General features: G+C 42.6%; 1 protein-coding gene across 2 annotated transcripts in view; it reads left to right on the top strand.

Moving 5' to 3' along the window:
* Nucleotides 1-26,006, top strand: part of L3MBTL3 (L3MBTL histone methyl-lysine binding protein 3) — a 56,946-nt gene extending 30,940 nt beyond the window's left edge. For both annotated transcript variants that reach the window (XM_075264522.1, XM_075264521.1), the window contains exons 12-22: nucleotides 72-148; nucleotides 856-941; nucleotides 2,191-2,301; nucleotides 2,519-2,633; nucleotides 5,500-5,599; nucleotides 6,024-6,188; nucleotides 9,833-9,934; nucleotides 15,160-15,215; nucleotides 19,040-19,206; nucleotides 21,476-21,538; nucleotides 25,623-26,006. In XM_075264522.1, coding sequence (XP_075120623.1) covers nucleotides 72-148; nucleotides 856-941; nucleotides 2,191-2,301; nucleotides 2,519-2,633; nucleotides 5,500-5,599; nucleotides 6,024-6,188; nucleotides 9,833-9,934; nucleotides 15,160-15,215; nucleotides 19,040-19,206; nucleotides 21,476-21,538; nucleotides 25,623-25,772 — 1,192 coding nt within the window. In that variant the 3' untranslated portion in view covers nucleotides 25,773-26,006. The remainder of the gene's footprint in view (nucleotides 1-71; nucleotides 149-855; nucleotides 942-2,190; nucleotides 2,302-2,518; nucleotides 2,634-5,499; nucleotides 5,600-6,023; nucleotides 6,189-9,832; nucleotides 9,935-15,159; nucleotides 15,216-19,039; nucleotides 19,207-21,475; nucleotides 21,539-25,622) is intronic.
* Nucleotides 26,007-26,914: the final 908 nt, after the last annotated feature.

Genomic DNA, 26,914 nt, shown 5'->3' with positions numbered 1-26,914 from the left:
ATATTATTTGCTGAGTCATGAGTCGGCATGCTGGCTGTATTTTGTGTTTATTTGTCTTTTTTTTTCCCTAGGTGTGATGCAAGCAGCCCATATATCAGACCAGTTGGCCACTGTCAGGAGGCTAGTATTTCACTGACTCCACCACCAGGTAATACAGTTTAGATTTTTTACAATCAATTTTATGCAATTAGAGCAAGCTATCTTCAGGCACAGTGAAACAAAGTTATTAATAAGGACAGATTCATACCTGCGCCCAATCTCCACTTTGCAGGTTTCCGTCTTCTGCCCCAGAAACTGGACAGGAGATGGAAACCCGGCAGTCAGTTTTCAAACCCATTCACTTGAATGGGTTTGCAAAGTGACCGCCCATGAGCGTCTTGTGCCTCTCCGTGGCGAAACTGTTTTTTTTTTTAACTGGGCACAAAGTCCTGCATGTCCGACTTTGTGTCCGGTTAAAAGAAAAACAGTTTCACCGTGGAGAGGCAGAAAACGTTCACGGGCGGTCTCTTTGCAAACCCATTCAAGTGAATGGGTTTGAAAACTGACTGCCGGGTTTCCGTCTCCTGTCCAGTTTCTCGGGCAGAAGACGGAAACCCGCTGGATTGCCTAAAGCAGAGACCGGGTGCAGGTTTGAATCCGCCCTAATAGTGTATTTTTCACCAATACAACTGACAATGAATGAAATGAACTGAATTTTACACAGATTTTTTTTGTTCTAATTCATTGTTCTAGTAATAGTTGTATATTTTTAGTTCAGAATCTGCAACACAATTCACATCAAATGTACAGTATGCGAATTCATTCTACTGTGTTGTGTAAGTTGTTATATGGAACATCTGTTTCTCTATTGTTTAGAATATAAAGATCCTAAAAGTTTTTCCTGGGAGGCATATCTGGAGAAAACTGGCGCCCAGGCAGCCCCAGCAAGGGCATTCAAAGTGGTAAATGTTTGTTGGAATATGAACTCTTTAAAATAAGAAAAACGTGGCCTGTTGTTTTGACAAATCTTATAGTAATATCAGAACACATAACATACTTAAATGTATTATGAACTATTTTTACTCATGATTGGCTGGATCTTGGTGCATTTTTTTTCTCTACAGATAGTTTTACAGAAAGTAAGCACACAGGTACTAGGATCAAAAGTGAAAATTGTCTTTCAAACAGCTTAAAAGATAGTATTTTTTTCCTCAATAGAGAAGTACTCCTTTATGGTCACTGAATTTTACCCAATTGCCTGTTTATTCCTTTGTCTTGATTTGTTAAAATGTGCTGAAATATGGGCCAAATTTGTTGTGTTTCTTGCAAAAAATGTTGCATATTTTCAAACCTCTTTTTTAATAACAACTAGCTTAAAGGGGTTGTCCAGGAAATACCTTTTTTTTCCCTAGGGGCCAGGGAAAGTGAAAAATAAAATAAAACAAACACCCCCCCCCAAAAAAAAAACAAAAAAAAAAAAAAAACATACTGATCTGTCCCTGGCTCTCCAGTGTCCTGGGGGTTGTTTCTGCACAAGTCCTCCACATCCAGGGAAATTGAGGTTCTCACTGGTGAGTTGAATTCTACTTGCCGGGTTCCATTTCCATGGAATGGTTTCTGGTGTCCCCCCCCCTTTTTTTTTTTGTTTTGCTACCCTTCCTCATGCGCCCCTTTCTCTTTTTCTTTCCACTGTGCTGCATTATAACTATTCTCATTTGTTTGAGATGTTCATTTTTGGCCATTGCTGTTTGGGGCATTCTTTTGCATCATGTGCTTATTTGTTCTATTTGTTATAAATAAAGAATTTATTAAATAAAAAAAAAGGAAAGGAACCTGAATGTCACTCATATACTTCATCTCTGACATCCTGGGTCCTTTCCTTAGACCACTAATTGGCCTCAGCAGTCATGTGCAGTCAGAACTGGAACAAGCCCCGGAGTGTTGGTCAGTGTGGTTTTGTTTTGTTTGTTTATCATCTCTGGAACTCCAGGAAAAAATCTGTATGCCCTGGACAACCTATTTAATAAAGAGGCATTGTTTAGATGAAGAGAAGTGTGAATTGGCAGAAAATGGCATGGATAACTATATCACACCAAATTTTTGGTGTAAAATTTCACATCAATCAAGCAGCCTATGCATCATATTTTACATGTAACCTGGTCCTTTGTTACATCTTTTAATTTACGTTTTGTTTTTTTAAATTAATCTCAGCGCCCTCCACATGGATTCCAACCACAGATGAAGCTAGAGGCTGTTGACAAGAGGAATCCCATGTTAATTCGAGTCTGTACTATTGTTGAAAGAGAGGAAAACCGCATCAAGGTGACTCAAAAATACACTTGAAGCAGTCAGTTTAAAAAATTGGGGAAAATAGATGTTTATTTTTGACCTCATAAGAGAGTGTTCCAAAACTTTTAACAACCACAGATGCTCTGGCTACGTGGCTTTTGAGATGAGTGCTGATTTTTATAAAAATGCAAGGGCATTGATATTGACTGATCACATTAGAACACTAATTTACAATAAATTTATGTTTTAGTTACATTTTGATGGCTGGAGCTCACTGTACGACTATTGGGTAGATGCTGACAGTCCAGATATTCACCCAGTAGGTTGGTGTGCAAAGACTGGACACCCTTTGCAGTTACCTGCTGGTAAGATAAATAATTCAAGTTTATTATTTTCATTGTCTGCTTTTATAGTGACTTGCTTTCAACATTTTCAAAATTTTATCAAGATTTTTTGCTAGTAGTCTGTGAATGGAACCATATTTGTTTGCTCCTGGTAAATTTGTCCTGATCACCTGATAAACACAAAAAAGTGCACCTGACAATACGCTACCGAGGTCTGATAACTGTGCTGTGACTATACTCAGTCTTTTTTTAAATCCACTTAACCCCTTCCCGACATCCGCCGTAGTAATATAGCGCATGCCGGGTGTTTAACTATGTCGGCCGCCCAGTAGTTGGGCGGCCACCATAGCCACCGGGTGTCTACTGTTTTATACAGTAGACAACCAGCGGTAATGTCCCCGGTCGGTGCCCGCACTGATCGGGAACATTAACCCTTCCGGCGCCTTGGTCAAAGCTGGGAGCCGCCATTTTCCTTGTGATTGCCGGCACCCAGTGTAAGCTCCAGCGTCACGTTGCTATGACAGCCGGGAGCCTTGTGAAGGCTCCCCGGTCTGTCATTCTTTTGCTTCTGTTGCAGGCTATGCTAGGTAGCCTGTAATAGAAGATCCGGTATTTTGCCTTGCATTAGCATTGTAATGCATTGCATTAGTGATCAGACCCCCTGGGGTTCAAGACCCCTAGGTGGTCTAACAAATGAAAAAAAAAGTTTTTTTTAAAAAAAATATAAAAAATAAATAAATAAAAAATATTAAAAGTCTAAATCACTCCACTTTCCCTAGAACACATATAAAAGTACTTTAAATACTGTGAAACGCATGCATATTAGGTATCCCTGTGTCCGAAATCGCCCGCTCTACAAATCTATAAAAATATTTTTCCTGTACAGTAAACGCTGTAGCAGGAAAAATAGTCAAATCTGCCAAACCGTTGTCTTTTCACTGTTTTGCTTTTGATAAAAATTTGAATAAAAAGTGATGAAAGCAATAGCATTTCCCCAAAATGGTAGAATTGAAAAGCACACCTGGCCCCGCAAAAAAAGACACTCTATACATCCCCGTACGTGGATGTATAAAAAAAAGTTACGGGTGTCAGAATATGGCGACTTTTAGAAAAAATTTTTTTTAACAGTTTTGGATTTTTTTAAAAGGGGTTAAAATGTAAATAAAACCATATAAATTTGGTATCCCCGGAATCGTACCGAAACATAGAATATAGATGACATGTCATTTTGGCTGCACAGTGAATGCCGTAAAACCGAAGCCCGTAAGAAAGTCGCACAAATGCACTTTTTCTTCTAATCCACCCCATTCTGAATTTTTTTCCAGCTTCCCAGTACATTATACAGAATAATTAATGGTAGCATCATGAAGAACAGTTTGTCCTGCAAACATTAAGACCTCAGAGCAGAGCAGAGAAATAAAAAAGTTATGGGGTTTGGAAGGAGGGGAGTCAAAAATGAAAAACGAAAATCGATCGGTGGTAAGGGGTTAAAGAGATTTTCCAGGATAGCAGGATATTATATTATAATAATATAGCGGTCATATGCTGTGGAAGAAAACAACAGAGCAGCAGGACCGGACCGCACAAGGTGACAATGGAGAACCATGGACATGCGAGTCTGTTGTTAGTTTGTTTATTTGTTTTTATTACCTTCCCTAGCCTGAATTTAACCTGGACAACTCTTTTAAGAAAGTAATATAACTCCCATTTCAATGGATAGATGCAGAGATCTTAAATGTATATTTCTTGCTTATTTCATTGGGGGACAAGGCACCATGGGTATAGGCCTGGCTACTAGGAGGCTGACCCTAGGAATAACAAAACATGTCAGCTAGTCTGCAGTGTGTGTTGCCCAGGTCTGCAGGGCTTGCCACCTGGGCCTCTATCCACATTTTTTTTCTAAGTTCTACCAGATCCGTTGTGCCACCTCTATCTATGCCAGCTTGGGTTGTACAGTTTTGCTAGTGACTATGCGCTAACTTGCTCGCACAGCTGTGTGATTCCCACCCTCTGGGACTGATTCAGGACATCCCATGGTGCTGTGTCCCGCAATGAAATATGCAAGAAAATGGATTTTTGTAATGACTGTAAAATACTTTTCTTGTTGTATTCATTGGGGGCACAGATCCTGCCATTTGTTTTCTTGTTGCTACTGCCTGGGGCAGTTTTTTTTTTTTTTTTTTTTTTTTTTTTTCAAGTTATGTTGGTGGCTGTTGATTCTGGGGTTTCTGCTATTTTTTCTTTTTCTTTTTTGTCTTCTTCATTTGTGTCTCTTTCTCTGTGGTACATACTGGCTGGCATAGTGTCTGTGAAGAGGGTGTAGCTTAGAAGCAGAGTGTCTGCCTCCTAGTTGCCAAGTCTATATCTATGGTATAACGAGATAAGGATTTTACGGTGAGCACAAAAATCCATTTATGTATGCAAGGCGTGCGCTTTATTTACTGAAGCCAGAAAACGCCTTCAATCCACTACTTGTTCCAAAAATTAAGTTACATGGGCTTTCAAAAAAATAAAAAAGTTTGACAAGAAACACAATAAAACAAAGTAGCAATTTGTATTCAAATGCTGAAAGATTTCTATTTTGATGCCTATTGGAAACTATTTGCATGTCTGTCAGATGGCTCCAGTGCTGTAATGTACCTGCTTAAACTTGGGGAATTCACTCTGACACAGAAGTAGGCGTGCCTACCAGACCACCCATTTAAAGCTACCAATCTATATTGGGCTTCCACTTAGTTACAACTGAAGTAGCTTATTGTGTAGCAAACAATCTACTTTCTTAGTAGTGGAAACTGCAGCAATAGTCCAAATACAGTAGCTAATTAAAACTGGTTAAATTAAGATAAGAAAGTAGTTTGACATTCTCTAAAAACCATTTCTCTTCTAGGTGTTGCAGATACATCCCAAGTTCCTGGGCAAGGTTGTCCCATTGCTGGATGTAAAGGAATTGGACATGTGCGCGGACCAAAATATGGCACGCATTACACGTATGTACGCAGGCTGGGAGGATGTAGTGTTAAAGAAGGCCTCTCATAAGGTCTAAAAAGTCCACTGATCTACATCATCTGATAGGCACAGTCACCTCTCAGGTGTTCCAAAGATATGTGCCCTTTTAGTGTTGATACAAATTAGGGTATACTACAGTATACAAATTTGGTCAGTCATGACATATAGCACAGAGATCCTGCTCCCAGAGAAACCACAGTGTTACCACCTACATGACTGATATAACCTAATTTGCATCAGTGCTAAAAGGGCTTATATCTTTGGAATGGCTGAATGGATTTGGATAAACAAAACTTCAATATCAGATTATGTAATTGTCATGTGTTTTCAGACTTGTGACGAATCCTTTTTAATAAGTTTTCATAGTTGTAATATTGTACTGCTGTTTTCTTTGTTTTGTGATAGCGCTGTTGGATGCCCCTACTCAGAAGTAAACCTCAACAGAGAGGTCTTCTTGCAAGATCGTCTTAGTGGGGAACGACCACTACCATCCCATAATGCATTAAAGACACGGAGACCTGGGACACCCACTCCTCTTCCTGATGCCCCACCTGATTCTCCACAGTCCAGGTAATATTAAAGGCAATGTTTCATTTGTTTAATTTTACTTTTGTATTATCTGTAACTGGCAAGGCCTCTTAGGCTATTGCTATGTGGCAGTTCCAGAGGCCCTTGTTAGGCCACCAGCTGCCATGGCAACTCCCTGTGATTGTGTTGCAGGGAAGTTGTTTGACGAGATTGTCAAATAGACTGTAAATGCCTAATGTCAAAAACACTTATTTTTGTTTTTTCTTGCTTTTTTTTTTTTTTTTCAAAACTAAAGTTTTGGAATACAATCAGCAAAATAAGCTAAGCTATACAAGAAAAATAAGGGAAGGGGGGAAAATCATAAGGGGGTCGGGAAAAAACAGCAACAAATAATTTACCAGAAAATAAACGGTTTGAACAAGGACAAGTAGATCACAGAACATTAAAACACGTCACACACAAGATTGGGAAACAACAAGAGGGGATGAAGGGTAAGGGAAGATCAGAGGCCATGGAGAGTGCAGTTTGTATCCCATGGGGACCAAATCACCTGAAAGGCATCCGTTGTGTTGCGGAACGTGTAACGGAACAGTAAGAACAGTTTGGAGGTCTTTTACCAAGGTGTCAGGGAGGTAGATTAAGTAAACAAAAGACTCCGGGGGGCGGGGGGGCCACCCTGTAGAAAGAGCTCGTCAATCAACCTCTTAACGTCTGTCCAAAAAGTACGGTTGAAGGGGCAGCTCCACAAAATGTGAAATAACGTGCCCTCTGCAGAAAGGCATCCCCAGCAAGCTGAGGGAATGCTGGGGTTGAGGGTGTTTAAGAAGACTGGGGTATGGTACCAAAATATCAACAACTTATATTGGGTTTCATGGAAGGTAATACATGTTGACAATTTGGCTTTTGCGGGACGATATGATCTGCCATTGTGGTATCCCAAGGGATGCAGGTGTTATAGTAGGACCTAATGGGGGTAGTAGTCCCTCTGATAGCTGAGCTGTTCTAATGGTCACGGTAGCTGTAGTGGTGGTCCAGACTGTGGGGCACCTCTCATAGGACACACAGCAAGTCAATTTTCAAAAGAAGGATAGCAAAAGACACAGTCCTTTGTTAACCAAAAGTTTCTTTACTGAGGACTCTGATATAGTGCCGCCATACCTCACAGTGATACAGTCTCATGTACAATACAGCGGGTGCATGTGATGCAGGATTCCCTTGTAAGCTGACAGGTAAGGGCTGATGCTGACACAACTTTCCTCAGATTTGGTAGTTTAGAGTATTGAGGAGACACAGTCCAGGTTATAGCTACAGAAGAGGGATCTTCATCAGTTGGCTCCCGGCGGGTGACTAATTTGGGGTATATGTAGTTACTCACGGTTAATGGGCTGCGGTATCCGATAGCCGGAAGCAGACCTAATACACATGGCCTGGAAACCACGGAGCACTGGACATGACCGGAGGCCTTCTTTAGGTCCAGGAATGCAGAAAGGCTCTTTTCTAGCTGCTCCTTTCTGTCAGGTTCTCTCCTTCTTGGAGACAGTAGAAGTATGGCTGTTATCCCCTCTGTATGGACTGGTGAATGGTCCTAGGAGACTCTGTATCTTACATGGGCTGTGAGATTCACCATGTAGCTCCTAGGGTTTGGCAGGAGGAATCTGAAAATCCTGCCTGGAGTTGGAGTAGCTGCAGGTGCTGTTACCTCACACACTACACTCTCCACAACATGGCTGCTCTGCCTTCCTTTCCCCTTCTAAGAGGAAGGCGGGGCTAAAGTCTCCACCCACAGCTTGCTAGAAAGTTCTGCTCGTGCTGTGTATGAAGTGATTGGGATCCGACCATCACATACACCTACATAGAGTGAAACATAGGTGGCAGCAGAATAGTACATGGCAATAAACACAATGTATGCACACAGGAAAACACAGATAGATAGTGATACTCAGTATTAGTACATTGTGAGAGACATGACATTACATAGCATACAACTATTATAATGGCAAGAAGGAGTGTACTGGGACACTACACCATTGTGCTGGAGAAATCTGCCTGCCCAGTGCTTCTGTCCACTTGACCATGTATTTGTGAACGAGGGGAGTGCGTCCCTCTCAAGAAGACAGGATATGATGAATATCTGATATCAGGCCCCTTGTAGAGGTACCAGCTCGACAAATCTTCTCAAAAAGAGTAAGGACGGACACCCGTGGGGCACCAAACAGAGTGGTCATAAAGTGAGCTATCTGCCTCTAGTGTAGCCACTCAGTAGACAGCAAATACAAATCGGAGGTAAAATAGTAAAAGGGCCTGAGCTCCAAAGTCGACGTGTCAGTTGGGTCAGCTTCTAATTCTGGTAGATATTCCTTTCCCGTGTGGCTGGTTCCTTCTAGGGCTCTTTCCCTACGCTGGCCCCTTTAGCATGTCCATCATGGTGGACCTTCTCCCCAACCCAACATGCAGGAGCCTTCAGGCCATCTCCATTCTCCAGTGACAGAGAGTCATAATTCCCGTCCCTGCCTCAGTGTTTCCAGGGTGTTTACTTCAACCTGATCACCGTCCACAAAAAGGACGGCTCCCTTCGCTCCATCTTGTACCTGAAAAGGCTCAGTCGTTTTGTCTGGGTCGACAGGTTCTGCATGGAGTGCACAGTCGGTGGGGTGCCATCAGCAATCTCTTCGCTTCGCAGTTACCTTGCGTCATTTCGTTTGTTGCACCCCACGGGTTTTCACCAAAGTGATAGCATCCCTCATGGCGATCCTCTACTCAAAAGGAGGAGTTGTTATTCCATACCTGGATGACTTCCTCGTGAAAGCCCCCTCCAGGATGGACAATCTGACCAGCCTCCAGATTGTGTGGCATACTGCCTGTTCATTCCCTCTGAGAGTCATCGTAAGGGCCTGGCTTCAATCTCCAGGTGGATCTGATATTCTATCTGGGAGGCCTATAGATCCAAGGACAGGACGCCACCCCTTTGGGTGACGGCTCACTCTATGAGATCTGTCAGAGCTTCTTGAGTTGTTTGGAATCAGGCTTTCACAGCCCAGGTCTGCAAAGCTTTCCATCTGGGGCTCTGACCACACTTTTGCCAGTTCTACCAGATCCATTTTGTGGCCTCTGCTGATGCCAGATTGGGCCATAAGGTTCTGCAAGCAGCTTTGTCCTAGGTTCCTCACAGGGCTGTGTTCTTCACCCTCAGAGACTCTTTAGGACATCCCATGTCGATGTGTCCCTCTGTGATATAAACAAGAAAATTGGATTTTTGCGCACTTCGTAAAATCCCTTTCTCATATTGTATTCATTGTGGAAACATTTTTTTTTTTCCATAAGCTCTTTATATGACTTTATGAATAGTGAAATGATGTAATATGGAGAGTAAGTTAAAAAAAAAAACAAAAACGAACCGCAAACAAAAAAAAGACCCAACAAACTAATCCCTTCCCACCGTTGCCATTTTTAGAGGCAAATTGTCCCAGTTTACAAACTAGAGTTGATAATCTCTAAAAGCTAGAAACACCAGCCTGTTTTAACTGCTCTAGTAGATATGAAAAATGCAGTATTTAACATTAATTACATATATTTAAAAAAAAACATCAAACAGTTTCTAAAAAAAAGTTGATATATATTGTTTTTTAATAAGAGATTTTGTTTCATAATCTTCATATCAGCTGCTTGTATTTTCTCAACTCCTTCAGAAAGTGTCCAACACCAACAGATGAACAGTGGGGACGAGGCAACATGTGGGAGATGGCCGAGTGGGTAGAAGATGAAGCAGATACAAAGCCACCAAACAGGAAGTAAGGTTTTTTATTTCTAACATTTTAGTTTTTTACAGAAAACAATGTAACCTTGGAAGTGACTTGGCCAGAGAACAACTTAAAATCCACAGTCCCATCAGTTAAAAAACTAGATAGATAGAACCTGTTCACAGTTTAATGTCCCGTAAAGGCTCCTCCAAGCTGTATAATGTCCCTTAGTGGCCCCTCCAGCTCTAGACGACATTAAGGAGACCCAAAGACAGTAGGAAGTCGCACTGGAGCCCAGGAGAGGCAAGTAACTTTGTTTTTTTTTTATGTTTGATCACCTCCTCTGAGCCCACAATCACCTGTCCTTTACCTGTGCCATGTACCTCACACACTGGCTATTGTTAACTTCAGCTTATAAGTAGTTAATAGAGATGAGCGAACACTAAAATGTTCGAGGTTCGAAATTCGATTCGAACAGCCGCTCACTGTTCGAGTGTTCGAATGGGTTTCGAACCCCATTATAGTCTATGGGGAACATAAACTCGTTAAGGGGGAAACCCAAATTCGTGTCTGGAGGGTCACCAAGTCCACTATGACACCCCAGGAAATGATACCAACACCCTGGAATGACACTGGGACAGCAGGGGAAGCATGTCTGGGGGCATAAAAGTCACTTTATTTCATGGAAATCCCTGTCAGTTTGCGATTTTCGCAAGCTAACTTTTCCCCATAGAAATGCATTGGCCAGTGCTGATTGGCCAGAGTACGGAACTCGACCAATCAGCGCTGGCTCTGCTGGAGGAGGCGGAGTCTAAGATAGCTCCACACCAGTCTCCATTCAGGTCCGACCTTAGACTCCGCCTCCTCCGGCAGAGCCAGCGCTGATTGGCCGAAGGCTGGCCAATGCATTCCTATGCGAATGCAGACTTAGCAGTGCTGAGTCAGTTTTGCTCAACTACACATCTGATGCACACTCGGCACTGCTACATCAGATGTAGCAATCTGATGTAGCAGAGCCGAGGGTGCACTAGAACCCCTGTGCAAACTCAGTTCACGCTAATAGAATGCATTGGCCAGCGCTGATTGGCCAATGCATTCTATTAGCCCGATGAAGTAGAGCTGAATGTGTGTGCTAAGCACACACATTCAGCACTGCTTCATCAAGCCAATACAATGCATTAGCCAGTGCTGATTGGCCAGAGTACGGAATTCGGCCAATCAGCGCTGGCCAATGCATTCTATTAGCCCGATGAAGTAGAGCTGAATGTGTGTGCTAAGCACACACATTCAGCACTGCTTCATCAAGCCAATACAATGCATTAGCCAGTGCTGATTGGCCAGAGTACGGAATTCGGCCAATCAGCGCTGGCTCTGCTGGAGGAGGCGGAGTCTAAGGTCGGACCTGAATGGAGACTGGTGTGGAGCGATCTTAGACTCCGCCTCCTCCAGCAGAGCCAGCGCTGATTGGCCGAATTCCGTACTCTGGCCAATCAGCACTGGCTAATGCATTGTATTGGCGTGATGAAGCAGTGCTGAATGTGTGTGCTTAGCACACACATTCAGCTCTACTTCATCGGGCTAATAGAATGCATTGGCCAGCGCTGATTGGCCGAATTCCGTACTCTGGCCAATCAGCACTGGCTAATGCATTGTATTGGCGTGATGAAGCAGTGCTGAATGTGTGTGCTTAGCACACACATTCAGCTCTACTTCATCGGGCTAATAGAATGCATTGGCCAGCGCTGATTGGCCGAATTCCGTACTCTGGCCAATCAGTGCTGGCCAATGCATTCTATTAGCTTGATGAAGCAGAGTGTGCACAAGGGTTCAAGCGCACCCTCGGCTCTGATGTAGCAGAGCCGAGGCTGCACAAGGGTTCAAGCGCACCTTCGGCTCTGATGTAGGAGAGCCGAGGGTGCACTTGAACCCTTGTGCAGCCTCGGCTCTGCTACATCAGAGCCGAGGGTGCGCTTGAACCCTTGTGCACACTCTGCTTCATCAAGCTAATAGAATGCATTGGCCAGCGCTGATTGGCCAATGTATTCTATTAGCCTGATGAAGTAGAGCTGAATGTGTGTGCTAAGCACACACATTCAGCTCTACTTCATCGGGCTAATAGAATGCATTGGCCAGCGCTGATTGGCCGAATTCCGTACTCTGGCCAATCAGTGCTGGCCAATGCATTCTATTAGCTTGATGAAGCAGAGTGTGCACAAGGGTTCAAGCGCACCCTCGGCTCTGATGTAGCAGAGCCGAGGCTGCACAAGGGTTCAAGCGCACCCTCGGCTCTGATGTAGGAGAGCCGAGGGTGCACTTGAACCCTTGTGCAGCCTCGGCTCTGCTACATCAGAGCCGAGGGTGCGCTTGAACCCTTGTGCACACTCTGCTTCATCAAGCTAATAGAATGCATTGGCCAGCGCTGATTGGCCAGAGTACGGAACTCGACCAATCAGCGCTGGCTCTGCTGGAGGAGGCGGAGTCTAAGATCGCTCCACACCAGTCTCCATTCAGGTCCGACCTTAGACTCCGCCTCCTCCAGCAGAGCCAGCGCTGATTGGCCGAATTCCGTACTCTGGCCAATCAGCACTGGCTAATGCATTGTATTGGCGTGATGAAGCAGTGCTGAATGTGTGTGCTTAGCACACACATTCAGCTCTACTTCATCGGGCTAATAGAATGCATTGGCCAATCAGCGCTGGCCAATGCATTCTATTAGCGTGAACTGAGTTTGCACAGGGGTTCTAGTGCACCCTCGGCTCTGCTACATCAGATTGCTACATCTGATGTAGCAGTGCCGAGTGTGCATCAGATGTGTAGTTGAGCAAAACTGACTCAGCACTGCTAAGTCTCTGCATTCGCATAGGAATGCATTGGCCAGCCTTCGGCCAATCAGCGCTGGCTCTGCCGGAGGAGGCGGAGTCTAAGGTCGGACCTGAATGGAGACTGGTGTGGAGCGATCTTAGACTCCGCCTCCTCCAGCAGAGCCAGCGCTGATTGGTCGAGTTCCGTACTCTGGCCAATCAGCGCTGGCCAATGCATTCTATTAGCCCGATGAAGTAGAGCTGAATGTGTGTGCTTAGCACACACATTCAGCTCTACTTCATCAGGCTAATAGAATACATTGGCCAATCAGCGCTGGCCAATGCATTCTATTAGCTTGATGAAGCAGAGTGTGCACAAGGGTTCAAGCGCACCCTCGGCTCTGATGTAGCAGAGCTGAGGGTGCACAAGGGTTCAAGTGCACCCTCGGCTCTCCTACATCAGAGCCGAGGGTGCGCTTGAACCCTTGTGCAGCCTCGGCTCTGCTACATCAGAGCCGAGGGTGCGCTTGAACCCTTGTGCACACTCTGCTTCATCAAGCTAATAGAATGCATTGGCCAGCACTGATTGGCCAGAGTACGGAATTCGGCCAATCAGCGCTGGCCAATGCATCCCTATGGGAAAAAGTTTATCTCACAAAAATCACAATTACACACCCGATAGAGCCCCAAAAAGTTATTTTTAATAACATTCCCCCCTAAATAAAGGTTATCCCTAGCTATCCCTGCCTGTACAGCTATCCCTGTCTCATAGTCACAAAGTTCACATTCTCATATGACCCGGATTTGAAATCCACTATTCGTCTAAAATGGAGGTCACCTGATTTCGGCAGCCAATGACTTTTTCCAATTTTTTTCAATGCCCCCAGTGTCGTAGTTCCTGTCCCACCTCCCCTGCGCTGTTATTGGTGCAAAAAAGGCGCCAGGGAAGGTGGGAGGGGAATCGAATTTTGGCGCACTTTACCACGTGGTGTTCGATTCGATTCGAACATGGCGAACACCCTGATATCCGATCGAACATGTGTTCGATAGAACACTGTTCGCTCATCTCTAGTAGTTAAGTGTGGCTGCAAATGAGCTTGCTCATCCTGTGAATAGCAGTTCCTGCCATGCTGTATCTCAGCGCTTATACTGACCTAGGTCTCCTCCTGTCTTACTTAGGAAAACAATATGCTGTTAGTAAAGCAAAAGTAGCATTATTATTTAAGGAAGGGAAAATGGCCCTGTGCCTTACCAACAGAATTTTTTGACTGATTTGAATAGCTGTTGCTACCTCATAGTACATCAACTCATTAGGTTAGTTCAATTCTAAGATAATGACTTCAGGTCAAAGAATTAATCTTGGTTTTATGCAATGTATGTAAAGTTTAAGTACAGGTTTGCTGAGATTTGTCGCATGTCTTTTTGTGGAGTCTGTCATTTTAAATTGCATGGCACTAGCCCCAGCAATTTTTGTCATATTCTTTACCCCTTGCCGCACATTTGCACACTATATTGAAAACTTGTGGTATGGTGATGGCACCAAATTTGGAACAAAGACATCATCATTAGCAACCATTCTACTGCAATTTGAGACATTACAAACAATGCTGACCTTTAGGGTCCATTCACACAGAGTTTTGTGCCGCTGATTCAGCCACAAAACTCGTGTAAAAAAGAAGCGCTGTAAAACTGAATCCCATTGAGTTCAATGGGTTCTGTCTTATACGTGCTGCCCATTGAACTCAATGGGAGGCTTTTTTTTACTCATTGCTTTCAATGTGTTAATGTGTGTACGCTTAACGCGCGTAACACATTGAGAGCAATAGGTAAAAAAGCCTCCTATTGAGTTCAATGGGCAGTGCACGTAAGACGGAACCCATTGAACTCCATGGGATTCAGTTTTACAGCGCTTTTTTTTTTTTACGAGTTTTGTGGCCAAATCAGGTGTTGTCTGGGGACTTCAGTGTATCTTGCTGTATCCAGCGGATTCTACATCATGGATCCAGGGTTCTGGCCTGTTCCCCTAGGTGACCCCATCTAGCACTCCCCTCCTGATCTAACTGGTAACTTACTTATGCTATGGGGGCTGGCTGACTATAGTAAAGTATTTTAAATTACTTGTATGAGATCAGGAGAGGACAGATAGGGTGGACCAACTTGAGGAGGTCTAGGAGGCTCTGATCTATTCCATAATGAAAATACATTAGATACAGCAAGGTAACATACAATTTTTCCCACATGGTAAAATGGCACAATTTTATTTTATTTTTTTAAATGAAATATAAATGCCAGCAAACATTATAAAAATTACTCTAAATCTTGGGCTCCCACAATTATGGCATTAAAGAATACAACACTTCTTACAAACAAAAAATCCTTAACAGAAGTTATGCGACAATGGGAAATGGAAAGGCCTATATTTGAATAAATATTACCTTATGACTGCCATGTTCAGTTTTATAACTTTATTTCTAGGGGCACACACACATATATCCGTCTGCAGCTGATTAAACAAGAGACAGATGGTACAGGTATTTATACCGTATGTTTTATGTGTCAGTTATATAGTCTATAGCTAGAGCAAATTTTCCAGTAGAGACCATTCACAGTAAGTTCTTCTTCCCACATACTGATTCTAGTTTTAACAGTGACCTTTGTCCATTTGACCTCTTTGTGGCCCTTTTCCATTCTAACTTGAAGAAAGATGCTGAGCTGTCTGAAACTCGGCATTGCTTTATGGCTGTGATCAGGATTAAACACTGTGATTAATAAGGAGATGAACTTATTGTATACTATCTCTATTTTCTGACAAATTTATATTCTGATCCTCAGACAGTGGGATCTAGGATGCTTGTAATGATCTTCAGCAGAAAAGTTGCTGTTCAGTCTAACAATTTCTATGGCTAGGGCAACACAGCAACATCGTTTTGTTTTTGTTGCATTTGATTTATTCTTTATTAGTATAACAAAGTCACATGTGACATTCACCAGTATTTTTTACTTTCCTTTTTGCTGCCTTCATAAGCAATATAGCTGTGTGTGCACATTATGGCAGCTGCAAGAAGTGGGAGTCAATTAACCAGTAGATAACTTTGCAGGAAGTTATTGAGTACAACCTACTCCCCTTGAGACCAGGGACCAACAGGGCGCGATGCCTGCACTGACGTCTGTCATAAGCTGTATGGTGTTATTATTCTGCCCTATCTAGCTGTCATTCATTCACCACCCTCCAATGATACTAAAATGACTGTGTTCAAGATGTCGTTGTCTATACAGCAAAACTCACATAAATCTGGAAGTGTCTGTTTTTGCGTGTAGTGACATATGTGAAAATCTGAGTATTTTTAAGTTTAACCCCTTCTTGCCAGAGACCTTTTTTTGATTATCATTTTTAACTCCCTGCCTTCCAAACCCCACAACTTTGTTTTTTTTATTTTTCCGTTCATAGAGTCGTATGAGGTCTTATTGTTTGCAGGACAGATTGGTCTTCATAGTGGTACCATTTACTATTCTGTACAATATATTGGAAAGCTGGAACAAATTCAGAATAGGGGGGAAAACTGAAGGAAAAAGTGCATTTGTGCGACTTTCTTACGGGCTTTTTTACGGTGTTCACTTTGCCACCAAAATGACATGTCTCCCGTATTCTATGTTTCAGTACGATTTTGGGGATATTAAATGCATATAGTTATATTTTAACCCCTTAACAAAGATCCAAAACTTGGCAGAAAAATTAATTTTTTAGCTATATTATTTTGGAGAATGGCTATTGCTTTGATCACTTTTTATTAAAATTTTTATTGGAGGCGAATCACCGAAAAAATGGCTGCTTTACACTTGATTTTTTTTTTTTTTTCATTGCTACAGTTTTCACCATACAGGAAAAATGCTATGCTATGCTATGCTACTAATATTATAAATGTGAAAGTTTGGATGTTTGGATGTTTGTTCCTCAATCACGCAAAAATGGCTGAATGGATTTAAATGAAATTTGGCACATAGATAGATTGTAAGCTCGATTAAAATATAAACAGCTCTTAGTAGCAGCCTTATCTCAGCCAGGGCTGTTATCTCTCTGTGTAAAGGAGGATTATTTGAATTTTTAATTCTTTTTTTTTTTTTTTTTTTTAAATACCGCATTTATTAGGCCCCCTAGAAGTCTTGTCTTCTAGGGGTTCTGATCACTAATGCGATGCATTACTATGCCAATGTATTGCAAAATATCAGCATTTCTATTACAGGCTGCATAAAGCAGCCTAAAGTTGAAGTAATTCTGGGACAAACCTGGGAGTTTTCAGTAGAGTCTCAATTGTCATGGTAACAGATCGATGATGCCGGTTCTCAGTCCGTGCACCTACAATCCTCCCCCAAGATTCTGCTAACAGTGTGCTAAGTTGTTGCGTGTCTGTATATTTCCTACCCTTTGGGACTGCAGTAGGACATCCCATGTTGCTGTCCTTCCTAAATGAAATAAGCAAGACAAATGGATTTTTCTAAAATCCTTTTGTCGTTGTATTCAGTTGGGGGCACAGATCCCACTTCTTCTTTTTTTTCTCTTGTAGTTTCTGCCCTGAGCTGTTTTGGTTTGTTTTTAGGTTCAAAAGTTTTGAAAATGACACAAATATTATATTTTGACATGATCTGCTGCCCTCTGGTTTTTATGTGTGTTTGTCAGATGTTTTTATCACATACAGAAATATAATTGCAATCATATTATGAGTAACAAAAGCTTATATTGACCGTTAGAATGAGTTAATGCAGCAAGTCAATATTTGCAGTGTTGACCCTTCTTCTTCAGGACTGGCATGCTCTCAATCAACTTCTGGACCAAATCCTGACTGTTAGCAGTCCATTCTTGCACAATCAATGCTTGCATTTTGTCAGAATTTGTAGGTTTTTGTTTGTCCACCCGTCTCTTGATGATTGACCACAAGTTCTCAATGGGATTAAGATCTGGGGAGTTTCCAGGCCATGGACCCAAAATCTCTATGTTTTGTTCCCTGAGCCATTTAGTTATCACCTTTGCTTTATGGCAAGGTGCTCCATCATGCTGGAAAAGGCATTGTTGATCGCCAAACTGCTCTTGGACGGTTGGGAGAAGTTGATCTTGGAGGACATTCTGGTACCATTCTTTATTCATGGCTGTGTTTTTAGGCAAGAGTGTGAGAAAGCCGATTCCCTTGGCTGAGAAGCAAGCCCACACATGAATGGTTTCAGGATGCTTTACAGTTGGCATGAGACAAGACTGATGGTAGCGCTCCCCTCGTCTTCTCCGAATAAGCTGTTTTCCAGATGTCTCAAACAATCGAAAAGGGGATTCATCAGAGAAAATGACTTTACCCCAGTCCTCAGCAGTCCACTCCCTGTACCTTTTGCAGAATATCAGTCTGTCCCTGATGTTTTTTCTGGAGAGAAGTGGCTTCTTTGCTGCCCTCCTTGAGACCAGGTCTTGCTCCAAGAGTCTCCGCCTCACAGTGCATGCAGATGCACTCACACCTGCCTGCTGCCATTCCTGAGCAAGCTCTGCACTACAGGGAGCCCGATCCCGCAGCTGAAACACTTTTAAGAGATGGTCCTGGCGCTTTCTGATCTTTGTTGGGCGCCCTGGAGCCTTTTTGCCAACAATGGAACCTCTCTCCTTGAAGTTCTTGATGATGCGATAGATTGTTGACTGAGGTGCAATCTTTTTAGCTGTGATACTCTTCCCTGTTAGGCCATTTTTGTGCAGTGCAATGATGACTGCATGTGTTTCTTTAGAGATAACCATGGTTAACAGAAGAGAAACAATGATGCCAAGCACCAGCCTCCTTTTAAAGTGTCCAGTGGTGTCATTCTTACTTAATCATGACAGATTGATCTCCAGCCCTGTCCTCATCAACACCCACGCCTGTGTTAATGGAGCAATCACTGAAACAATGTTAGCTGGTCCTTTTAAGGCAGGGCTGCAATGATGTTGAAATGTGTATGGGGGATAAAGTTCATTTTCTAGGCAAATATTGACTTTGCAAGTAATTGCTGTTAAGCTGATCACTCTTTATAACATTCTGGAGTATATGCAAATTGCCATTAGAAAAACTGAAGCAGTAGACTTTGTAAAAATTTATATTTGTATCATTCTCAAAACTTTTGGCCATGACTGTACACATTTATTTTCATTGTGGTGGTGTGTTTTTTTTCTTCTTTTTTAAATATACACTTGCTCCACTTTTTGGCCGCTTTCATAGCCCTATTGAGACATCTTCATTCTGTATTCAAAATTGTCAGCTTAAGCATATGGTTCAATTTAGCTTTCAAGAATTCTCCATGTAAAGATTTGGAGTGCTGAATACAATTGAAATGGTGTGATGTTCCCTAGATTGTGAACTGAGCTTAGAGCAAGCCCTTCATCAATCAGTATTTATGACATCCTTGTCCTCTGATCCTGGTCATCGCATTCATCTGTGTTGGGAAAAGCAATGCCACCTGCTTCCTGAAGTGTCAGCTTATACTGCCAAGACTGTCAGCAAGTGGAATGCTGAAGAGGTAAGGGTGCATATTATTTTTAATAATTGTTTGATCATAAGGTCAGGGTTTATGCGTATTATGACAGCTTCAATGAATAGTCACCAGGGAGGAACAGCTAAAATTTACTAGAATTGTTGTGTACTTTGTACTACATAACTGGCATACATGCTTTACCACCTTTTCTAACAGTTTCAGCACCTCATCCAGCAGATGGCCAAGGCTTGTTGGAAAAGGGGCAGAGCTTAAAGAGGACCTTTCACGTCCTCAGAGATGTGATGTTTTACATACTGCTAAGAAACCCAACAGCATTCCCAGTATGCGCCCTGATTCTGGATACAGTGGTGCCATAAGTTTCAGAATTGATATCTCTCCACTGCGTTAAAGTGAGCATCACAGCCTAGTCTCATTGTTGAACTGTTAGGAACAACCCTCACCCCCTGACAGTACTCTTCCATAGCCTTGTACTGTCAGGAGGTGTGGTTCACACATCCCAGCTATGAGATATTCATGCTGAAACCAACTGCACCAATATTTCCAATATCAGTCATACACTGGGAAAACTGACAATGCACTGAATTCAACACACTTTCTGCTGTCTAGCAGTATGCAATACCACACATCTGTGCCAATTTTTTGGTGGAAATTATGCAAATTATTTAGTGGTCTACCGTTAGACTACACAGTCTAAAAGCACACCAGAGTATAATGATCAGAGACCCAGGGGAGGATAGAAACATAAAAAAACGCTATTACTTACCTCTCCCTGGCTCTAGTGCACTCCCCGCTGATTTCGGGCATCTTCAATGTTGGTACACAGGTCATGTGAGCCAGGCCTGGACGCAGGCCTGGCCAACATGACGTCTGGGATGTCACCACATAGCCTCGAAGCCTTCCAGAGTGCAGGAGAGGTAAGTAGCACTTTTTTTTTTGTGTGTGTGTGTGTTCCCATCTCTCCACTTGGCCTCTGATTGTTATACTCTGGGGTCTGCAGATTAGCTGTGAAGGACTTTAGGGATTTGTTTTATTTTCTGCTGTGGCTTTACTCTCTCCTCTAGATAATCTCCCCTAACTGCCGCCAAGCTCTTTTCCCCCATTGTTTGAGTGATATTTCCCACTTTGTCACATTTTATTTGCATTTAGAGGCGAAAGTCTATATGCAAAAAAAGATATGCATTCCTTACAAAAGGGACATCTATTCCCATAGGTGGGTACCAGAAGGTATTGGAGAATCCAATCACAATTTGTAGTCTAATACTTCAGCACACCAAAAGTTCAGTATAAATAGACTTTATTCAATAATCTTCATGTAAAAAACTTAAACACAGCCAATCATAATGAAGCATCAGAATATTTTATGTCAGTGTCTGAACGTTTCAGCCTCACAGACCTTCATCTGCATGACATTTCATTATACAGCGCTGCCTATTTACATGTTATGCTATATCAAATGTCATGCAGATTAAGGTCCATGAGACCGAAATGTTCGGACACTGACATCAAATATTCTGATGCTTCATTATGATTGGCTGTGTGTTTTTTTACATGACGATTATGGAATAAAGTCTATTTATACTCAACTTTTGGTGTGCTGAAGTATTAGACTACAAAGAGGTGATTATCTAGACCCTGTACATAAAAAGTTTTATGTACATGTGGGTACATAAAACTTTTTGATCAGTTTCTCAGATCTCTACTTTCCCGCTCCACATTGCATATTTATATGGCTGGACATCTCTAGGTGATGATGTCATGTTGCTAACAAGGTTAACTTACAAAAATCAACAAAACTACCAAACTGAAGAGATGCAGGGATAAGAAGATAATGTTTTCATCACCACACACTTTATTATGAGATGATCCTGTAGTAAGTAGTAATATTATATGTGGGGGGGGGGGGTTCTCAACACATTACTTTTAACCTGTCTCCTGGACAACTAACAAAAAGCCGGAGGTCATGTGACTGACTCCAAATTTAGTCAATTCTTTTCAATTCTCCTGTGGATGCAATTCAAAGGACTAAAAACGGACCATACCAATATTTTTTATTTTTTTTTAGAGACAAGAAATATAGATGTGTGCACAAATTACGGTAGTAATTAGAGTATATGTAAATTAGAAAAGTGCATGATATCCTTTTAGACTGTTTTCTAAACCTCCCCCATTGCCTTTAAATTATTTGTAATGAACGTGTGCGTGATAGATCAATGACCCTACTAGAAAACACAAAAGTCTACACTGCAAGACCATTTTTACTCGAATTTTTTTTTTTTTCTCATTTATTATTCAGGTTTCTCTATTTGTCCAGCAACTGCCAGGATGTATGGAACAAGCAACTGTCTTCAGAGAAGAGGTATGATATGTCACCTTACCTTTATATTTATCATACATAATTATGGGGCTGTACAAGCAAAGATGGCTCCTGGTATGTCATTGCAGAACGTTACAGGACTGATAAATATACATTCATATAATGTCCCAAATATATTTTTTCCTAATTAAAACAAATACAGATATGTTTTTTTCTGCTAATCTCTTTTTGTATTGTTATGGTTGAATTTGTTTTAATTCTATTTTCTGATAATCACGTGATTATGGGGGGGGCCATACTGCTTGAACTGTTGAGCTCTGTTTACATTATTCAGAGATTTGCTTTACAGATAGGAGATGGCTCATTTGACTTCTATTGAACAATTTTAGAATTGTAAATCCATTGTAATCCTGCCTGTGATCGTTATAAAATGGCTGCTAAGGCCAAGTTCACATCTGCATAGGAGTCCCAACAAACCCCATTATAGTCAATGTGGTCCACTGGTATCTTTGTGCAACCATTGTAACAGCGGCTGTGCTCTCTTTCTTTCGGGTCTACTGGGTGACCCGAATGACGGAGACCACAACACTAGTCAACTCAGCACATGAGGTGATCACCAAAGAACAGGACAATAGTTTAGGATATTTTTATAATATAGATGATGGTGTGGAAAATGAGAATAAAATCACAAAAAATTTATTTTCTCGCTTATTTAGTTGGGGGACGCAACACCAATAGTATAGGCCACTAGGAGGGTGAAATTAGGAATATCAAACGTCTGCTCCACCTCCACGCTATACTCTCTTTACAGACACTGTGCTAGTCAGTTTTAAGGGAGTCTATTACTGCCCCCAGCTACTTTAAACTGCTCCCTTAGCGCTGTAGATGCTGTTAGCAGAATAAAAACCATACCTTTAGGTTTCAGAGCCGCTGGGATGCGTAGAAAAAGCACTTTCATTCTTTATTCAAATGAGGATCTTGCAGCACAGGGAGTGTTTTCCTTTATTACTGAGCACTGCTGTATCATCTCTAAACACTCCCATCCTGCATTCAGCTCCTCCCCCTGGGCAGTGTGAGGATCAACTGACATAGGAAGGATCAAATCATACAGCCCAGGGGGAGGAGCTTAATGCAGAATGAGCAGGTTAGTCAATGTTCTCCTTCCCTTCCTCTGGACACTCCCCAGATAGGGCCATAGCTCACGATTCCACTCAGACAGGAGGAACCTGGTCTCCCCAGAGTGCAGTCCTGGAGCAAGTGGCCAACCGTAGCGTTCAAGAAGGCTACTTTTGTGGCTCCACCTTCTGTTTGCTGAGGACAGTCTTCCTGGGACTCAAGCTACGAGAAGTCCTCTCTTCTAGCCCAGGTCTTCCTGGAAGTCTCCCTCAAAGCCTTACAGGCTTTCCTCTTCCAAGGCCTCTTTTGCATGACGTCTTTCCCCTCCCGGGACTTTTCAGGTCTCTTCTTGGAGACCTGGCTTTCCAGTGTCATCCATTCCTGGGTCTGAAAGGTGATGTCAACCAGCTACCCCATCAAGTATCCATCTGTTCTAAACGGAAGTTTTTTTTCTTGTCTCCACTCTTCAGTGGAAGGATGTCATTGTCCCCACTTCAGAACTTTTCCGGGGGTTTTTCATTACTTCCTTTTCACCATTCACAAGAACAAAAGCATCTTTGTCCCATCCTGGACCTAAAGAGGCTCATCAGGTTTGTCTGTATCCACAAGTTCCACCTGAAGCTCCTGCAGTTGGTGGTGGCAACCCTTGAGACCGATGACTTCCTGTCATACTTCGACTTCCGAGACACTTAGTTCCCCGAGTATTTCCCAAAATAGCGTCCTTTCTGGCCAACCTCCATTACATAGAAGTGGCTGTGATTTCGATACTCGACAAACTGCTGGTGTGAGCTTCCTCCAGGATGGACATTCTAACCAGCTTTTGAATCACCTTGGACCCCCTTTTCTAATTTGGCTGGCTCATCAGCAAGGAAAAGTCCTGTCTAGTGCCTTCTCAGTGCATGCAATTCCTAGGCATGATCCTCTATATGCATCATGGCAAGTTTTAAAAACCAGAGTCCAATATCCTGGCCCTCCAATCTGGTGTGCCCCGCCTTTGGAGAAATCCTCAGTGCTCTTTTCGCTTCTGCCTGCGAGTCCTGGGCATGATAGTCTTGATCTTCAAGGCATTCCTTTTGCACTCTAGCCTTTACAATTGGCCTTTCTGGCACACCTGGACAAGTCTCCCTCCAGCTCAACTGTCTGTTTCTCCTGCTTTCCCGTGTTTTTCCCCTCCTTTGCCAGATGATCCCTCCAACACCAGTCTTCCGACTGGGGAGTGGTCATCGGTCCTCCACAATTCAGGGCCTGAAGTCCAAAGCTGAGACCTCCTCGAGATCTACTTATTGGGCCTCGGGACCATCGTCTTGGTCCCTGTCTCACCGGACCTCTTCCCTACTAGGGTGTGTGGTTTGAGCCTAGATTGCCAACTCCCTTTTGGAGGACCTCTCTACAGGCGTAGACCTTGGGACCTAGCTGCTGTCATCTTTGTTATTTCCTGGTTGGACTTCCACCTTCTGTCTCGGTTTCCTCCTCAGTGAGGGTAATGAGTATCCTCTTCTCCCTCGAGTTCTCTAGAAACTCAAGACCAAGGGAGTTTCAGTCATCCTGGTAGCCCCAGATTGGCCCCACTGGGCCTGGTATGCTGATCTCATGTTTCTGCTGGATGTTGTTCCTTGACCTCTTCCTCAAGGACCGCGTTTCCACTTTTCCGCAGTTGTGTTTACCAGCATGGCTGTTTATAATAAGGTTTTGAGGCTATCCAGTTTTTCAGAGCCTGTTGTCTAGTCCATGCTCTGGGCCCGATCGCCTGGTCTGCACAGACTCTTCTTCACTCATGGAAGGCCTACGTATGGTGGTGTGAGAGTAATGACTTTCATCCACTCTTCCTCTCTCCTCACTAGATCTCAGATTTTCTCTAGTTCAGTCTAGACCACAGTCTTGGTTTTCTCTTTTCTTAAATGGCATGTTTCTCCTCCTTTCCATTCCTATTCAAAACTATCTGGACTTCCCTCCTCAGGTTGAGACCTTCCTGCAGGGAGTGACGCACTGTGCTCCTCTCTACTATTCTCTCGTGGAACCATTGGACCTTGCTCTTGTCTTTCAGATGGATCAGGCTCCCAGTTTTTGAGCCTTTGATGAGTTCTCTCTTCGCTTGTACTGGATGCTTTTCTTTCTGGTGGCCATCTCTTCCATCCTCAGGGTCTCCTGTCTAGCTTCCTTGTCCCGGAAGCCTCCCTTTCTGGTTTTACACTAGGACTAGTTTGTCCACCACCTTCTTTTCTCCTCAGGTGGTTTCTTCCTTCTACATCATCGAGTTTATCATCTTACCGTTTTCTGCCCAGTCCCTAAACTCTGCGTGAGTGCTCTCTGCCTGATCCATGCAAGAAAACCTGGTTCTATTTGTCTCTGACCCCTTCCTTTGCTTAGATGCCTTGTTGTTCTCCCAGAGGGCCCTCGCTAGGACATGGCTATTTTCAATGGTTTCCATCTCAAGATGGTTTTGGTCTACTATTAAGGTTCAGCCGCCGCCTCTCCTTCTGGCAGCGGTTCCTCAAGAGCTGTAGGTGCCTCCTGGGCATTTCAGCATTAGGCTGCTGCATCTAGGTCTGCAAAGGCCACTTTTGGTTTGTTTTCTGTGGTTGATTCTGTGCTTTTTTTTAGGGGGGGGGGGGTATATGTGTCTCTCTTTTACTGCTGCAGTACAAGTGGACTAGCACACTGTCTGTGAAGATGATATATCCTGGAGGCGAAGGCAACTACTTTTGATATTCCTTGTGTCAGCCTCCTAATGGCCACATCTATACCCAAGGTGCTGTCCCCCTACACACACACACCAATGAATACAACGAGAAAAGGATTTTACGTTGAGTACAAAAATCCAGTTTTTAATTATAAATATTACTGCCAACCCACCCCCCCACCCCCTTGCGCCTCCCAATCAAAGCTGTGTGTGTGTATGGGGGCAGGGGAGGTGTAGAATCACATAGACTGAGACACTTCTTATGTTTATTCTTGTTGATGGTAACAATGTGTAACCCCGTTTTCACTTACATTTTCTTAATTTCTACAGCAAATAGATGGTGAGGCCTTCCTCCTGCTTACGCAAACAGATTTGGTCAAGATCTTGGGACTCAAACTAGGACCTGCTCTAAAAATCTACAACTCTATTCTTATGTTTCACAATTTGGCAAAAGTAATAAAAGAAGAATCATTTCAGTAACTATGTCCTCTTCAGCTTCACTCTTCGACTGCCTTTGTTTAGAGAATATTAACCATCATAGAAGACCTGACCAGTCCTGAACTGAAAACATTGGTGTTCAGACAATGCGCTTTGTTTGCTCCATTGCTATTAAACCTGCGTCAGTGTGCAGAGTAGGAGCCCTCTAACACCGAAGAGCATGACAAACTTGCTGCTGTGGTGCCTTACTGCTTTTATTCCTAGTGATTTGTCCACTAGGGGGTTAATAATAGAATTTTTTTCAGTTTTCTCATCAAAAAAATAAAATATTCTCTGTTATCAGTTCTGTGTCTTTATTTCAAGTACTGCATGTTTATAGTAAACCTAAAAAATGAATGGGGTTGCCCGTGGTGGAAAACTCATTATTGGGCTACATCCAGATGGTTCTTGTTGTTCTGATGCTGAAAGACGTATATAGACAAACAATTCCTTCCATCAGGTCTTTTTTTTTTTTTTTGCATTCTTCATTAATCGGAGTTTGTCACCAGGGGAGATCCTGAAATTTTGGGATCACTGTAGGCCTGTAGGATTTTTTTCTTTTTTTCATGATTCCTTTTTTCGTATGATTTTATATCCTTACAAGATGTTATATGACATAGCTACAGTCCTATGAAAAAGTTTGGGCACCCCTATTAATCTTAATCATTTTAGTTCTAAATATTTTGGTGTTTGCAGCAGCCATTTCAGTTTGATATATGTAATAACTGATGGACACAGTAATATTTCAGGATTGAAATGAGGTTTATTGTACTAACAGAAAATGTGCAATATGCATTAAACCAAAATTTGACCGATGCAAAAGTATGGGCAGCTCAACAGAAAAGTGACATTAATATTTAGTAGATCCTCCTTTTGCCTCTAGTCGCTTCCTGTAGCTTTTAATCAGTTCCTGGATCCTGGATGAAGGTATTTTGGACCATTCCTCTTTACAAAACAATTCAAGTTCAGTTAAGTTTGATGGTCGCCGAGCATGGACAGCCCGCTCTCAAATGATCTGAAAACAAAGATTGTTCAATATAGTTGTTCAGGGGAAGGATACAAAAAGTTGTCTCAGAGATTTAACCTGTCAGTTTCCATTGTGAGGAACATAGTAAGGAAATGGAAGACCACAGGGACAGTTCTTG

The sequence above is a fragment of the Leptodactylus fuscus genome, chromosome 2, assembly GCF_031893055.1.
Source record: "Leptodactylus fuscus isolate aLepFus1 chromosome 2, aLepFus1.hap2, whole genome shotgun sequence".
Classification (NCBI taxonomy): domain Eukaryota; kingdom Metazoa; phylum Chordata; class Amphibia; order Anura; family Leptodactylidae; genus Leptodactylus; species Leptodactylus fuscus.
This window is presented reverse-complemented; position numbering and strand designations above follow the sequence as displayed.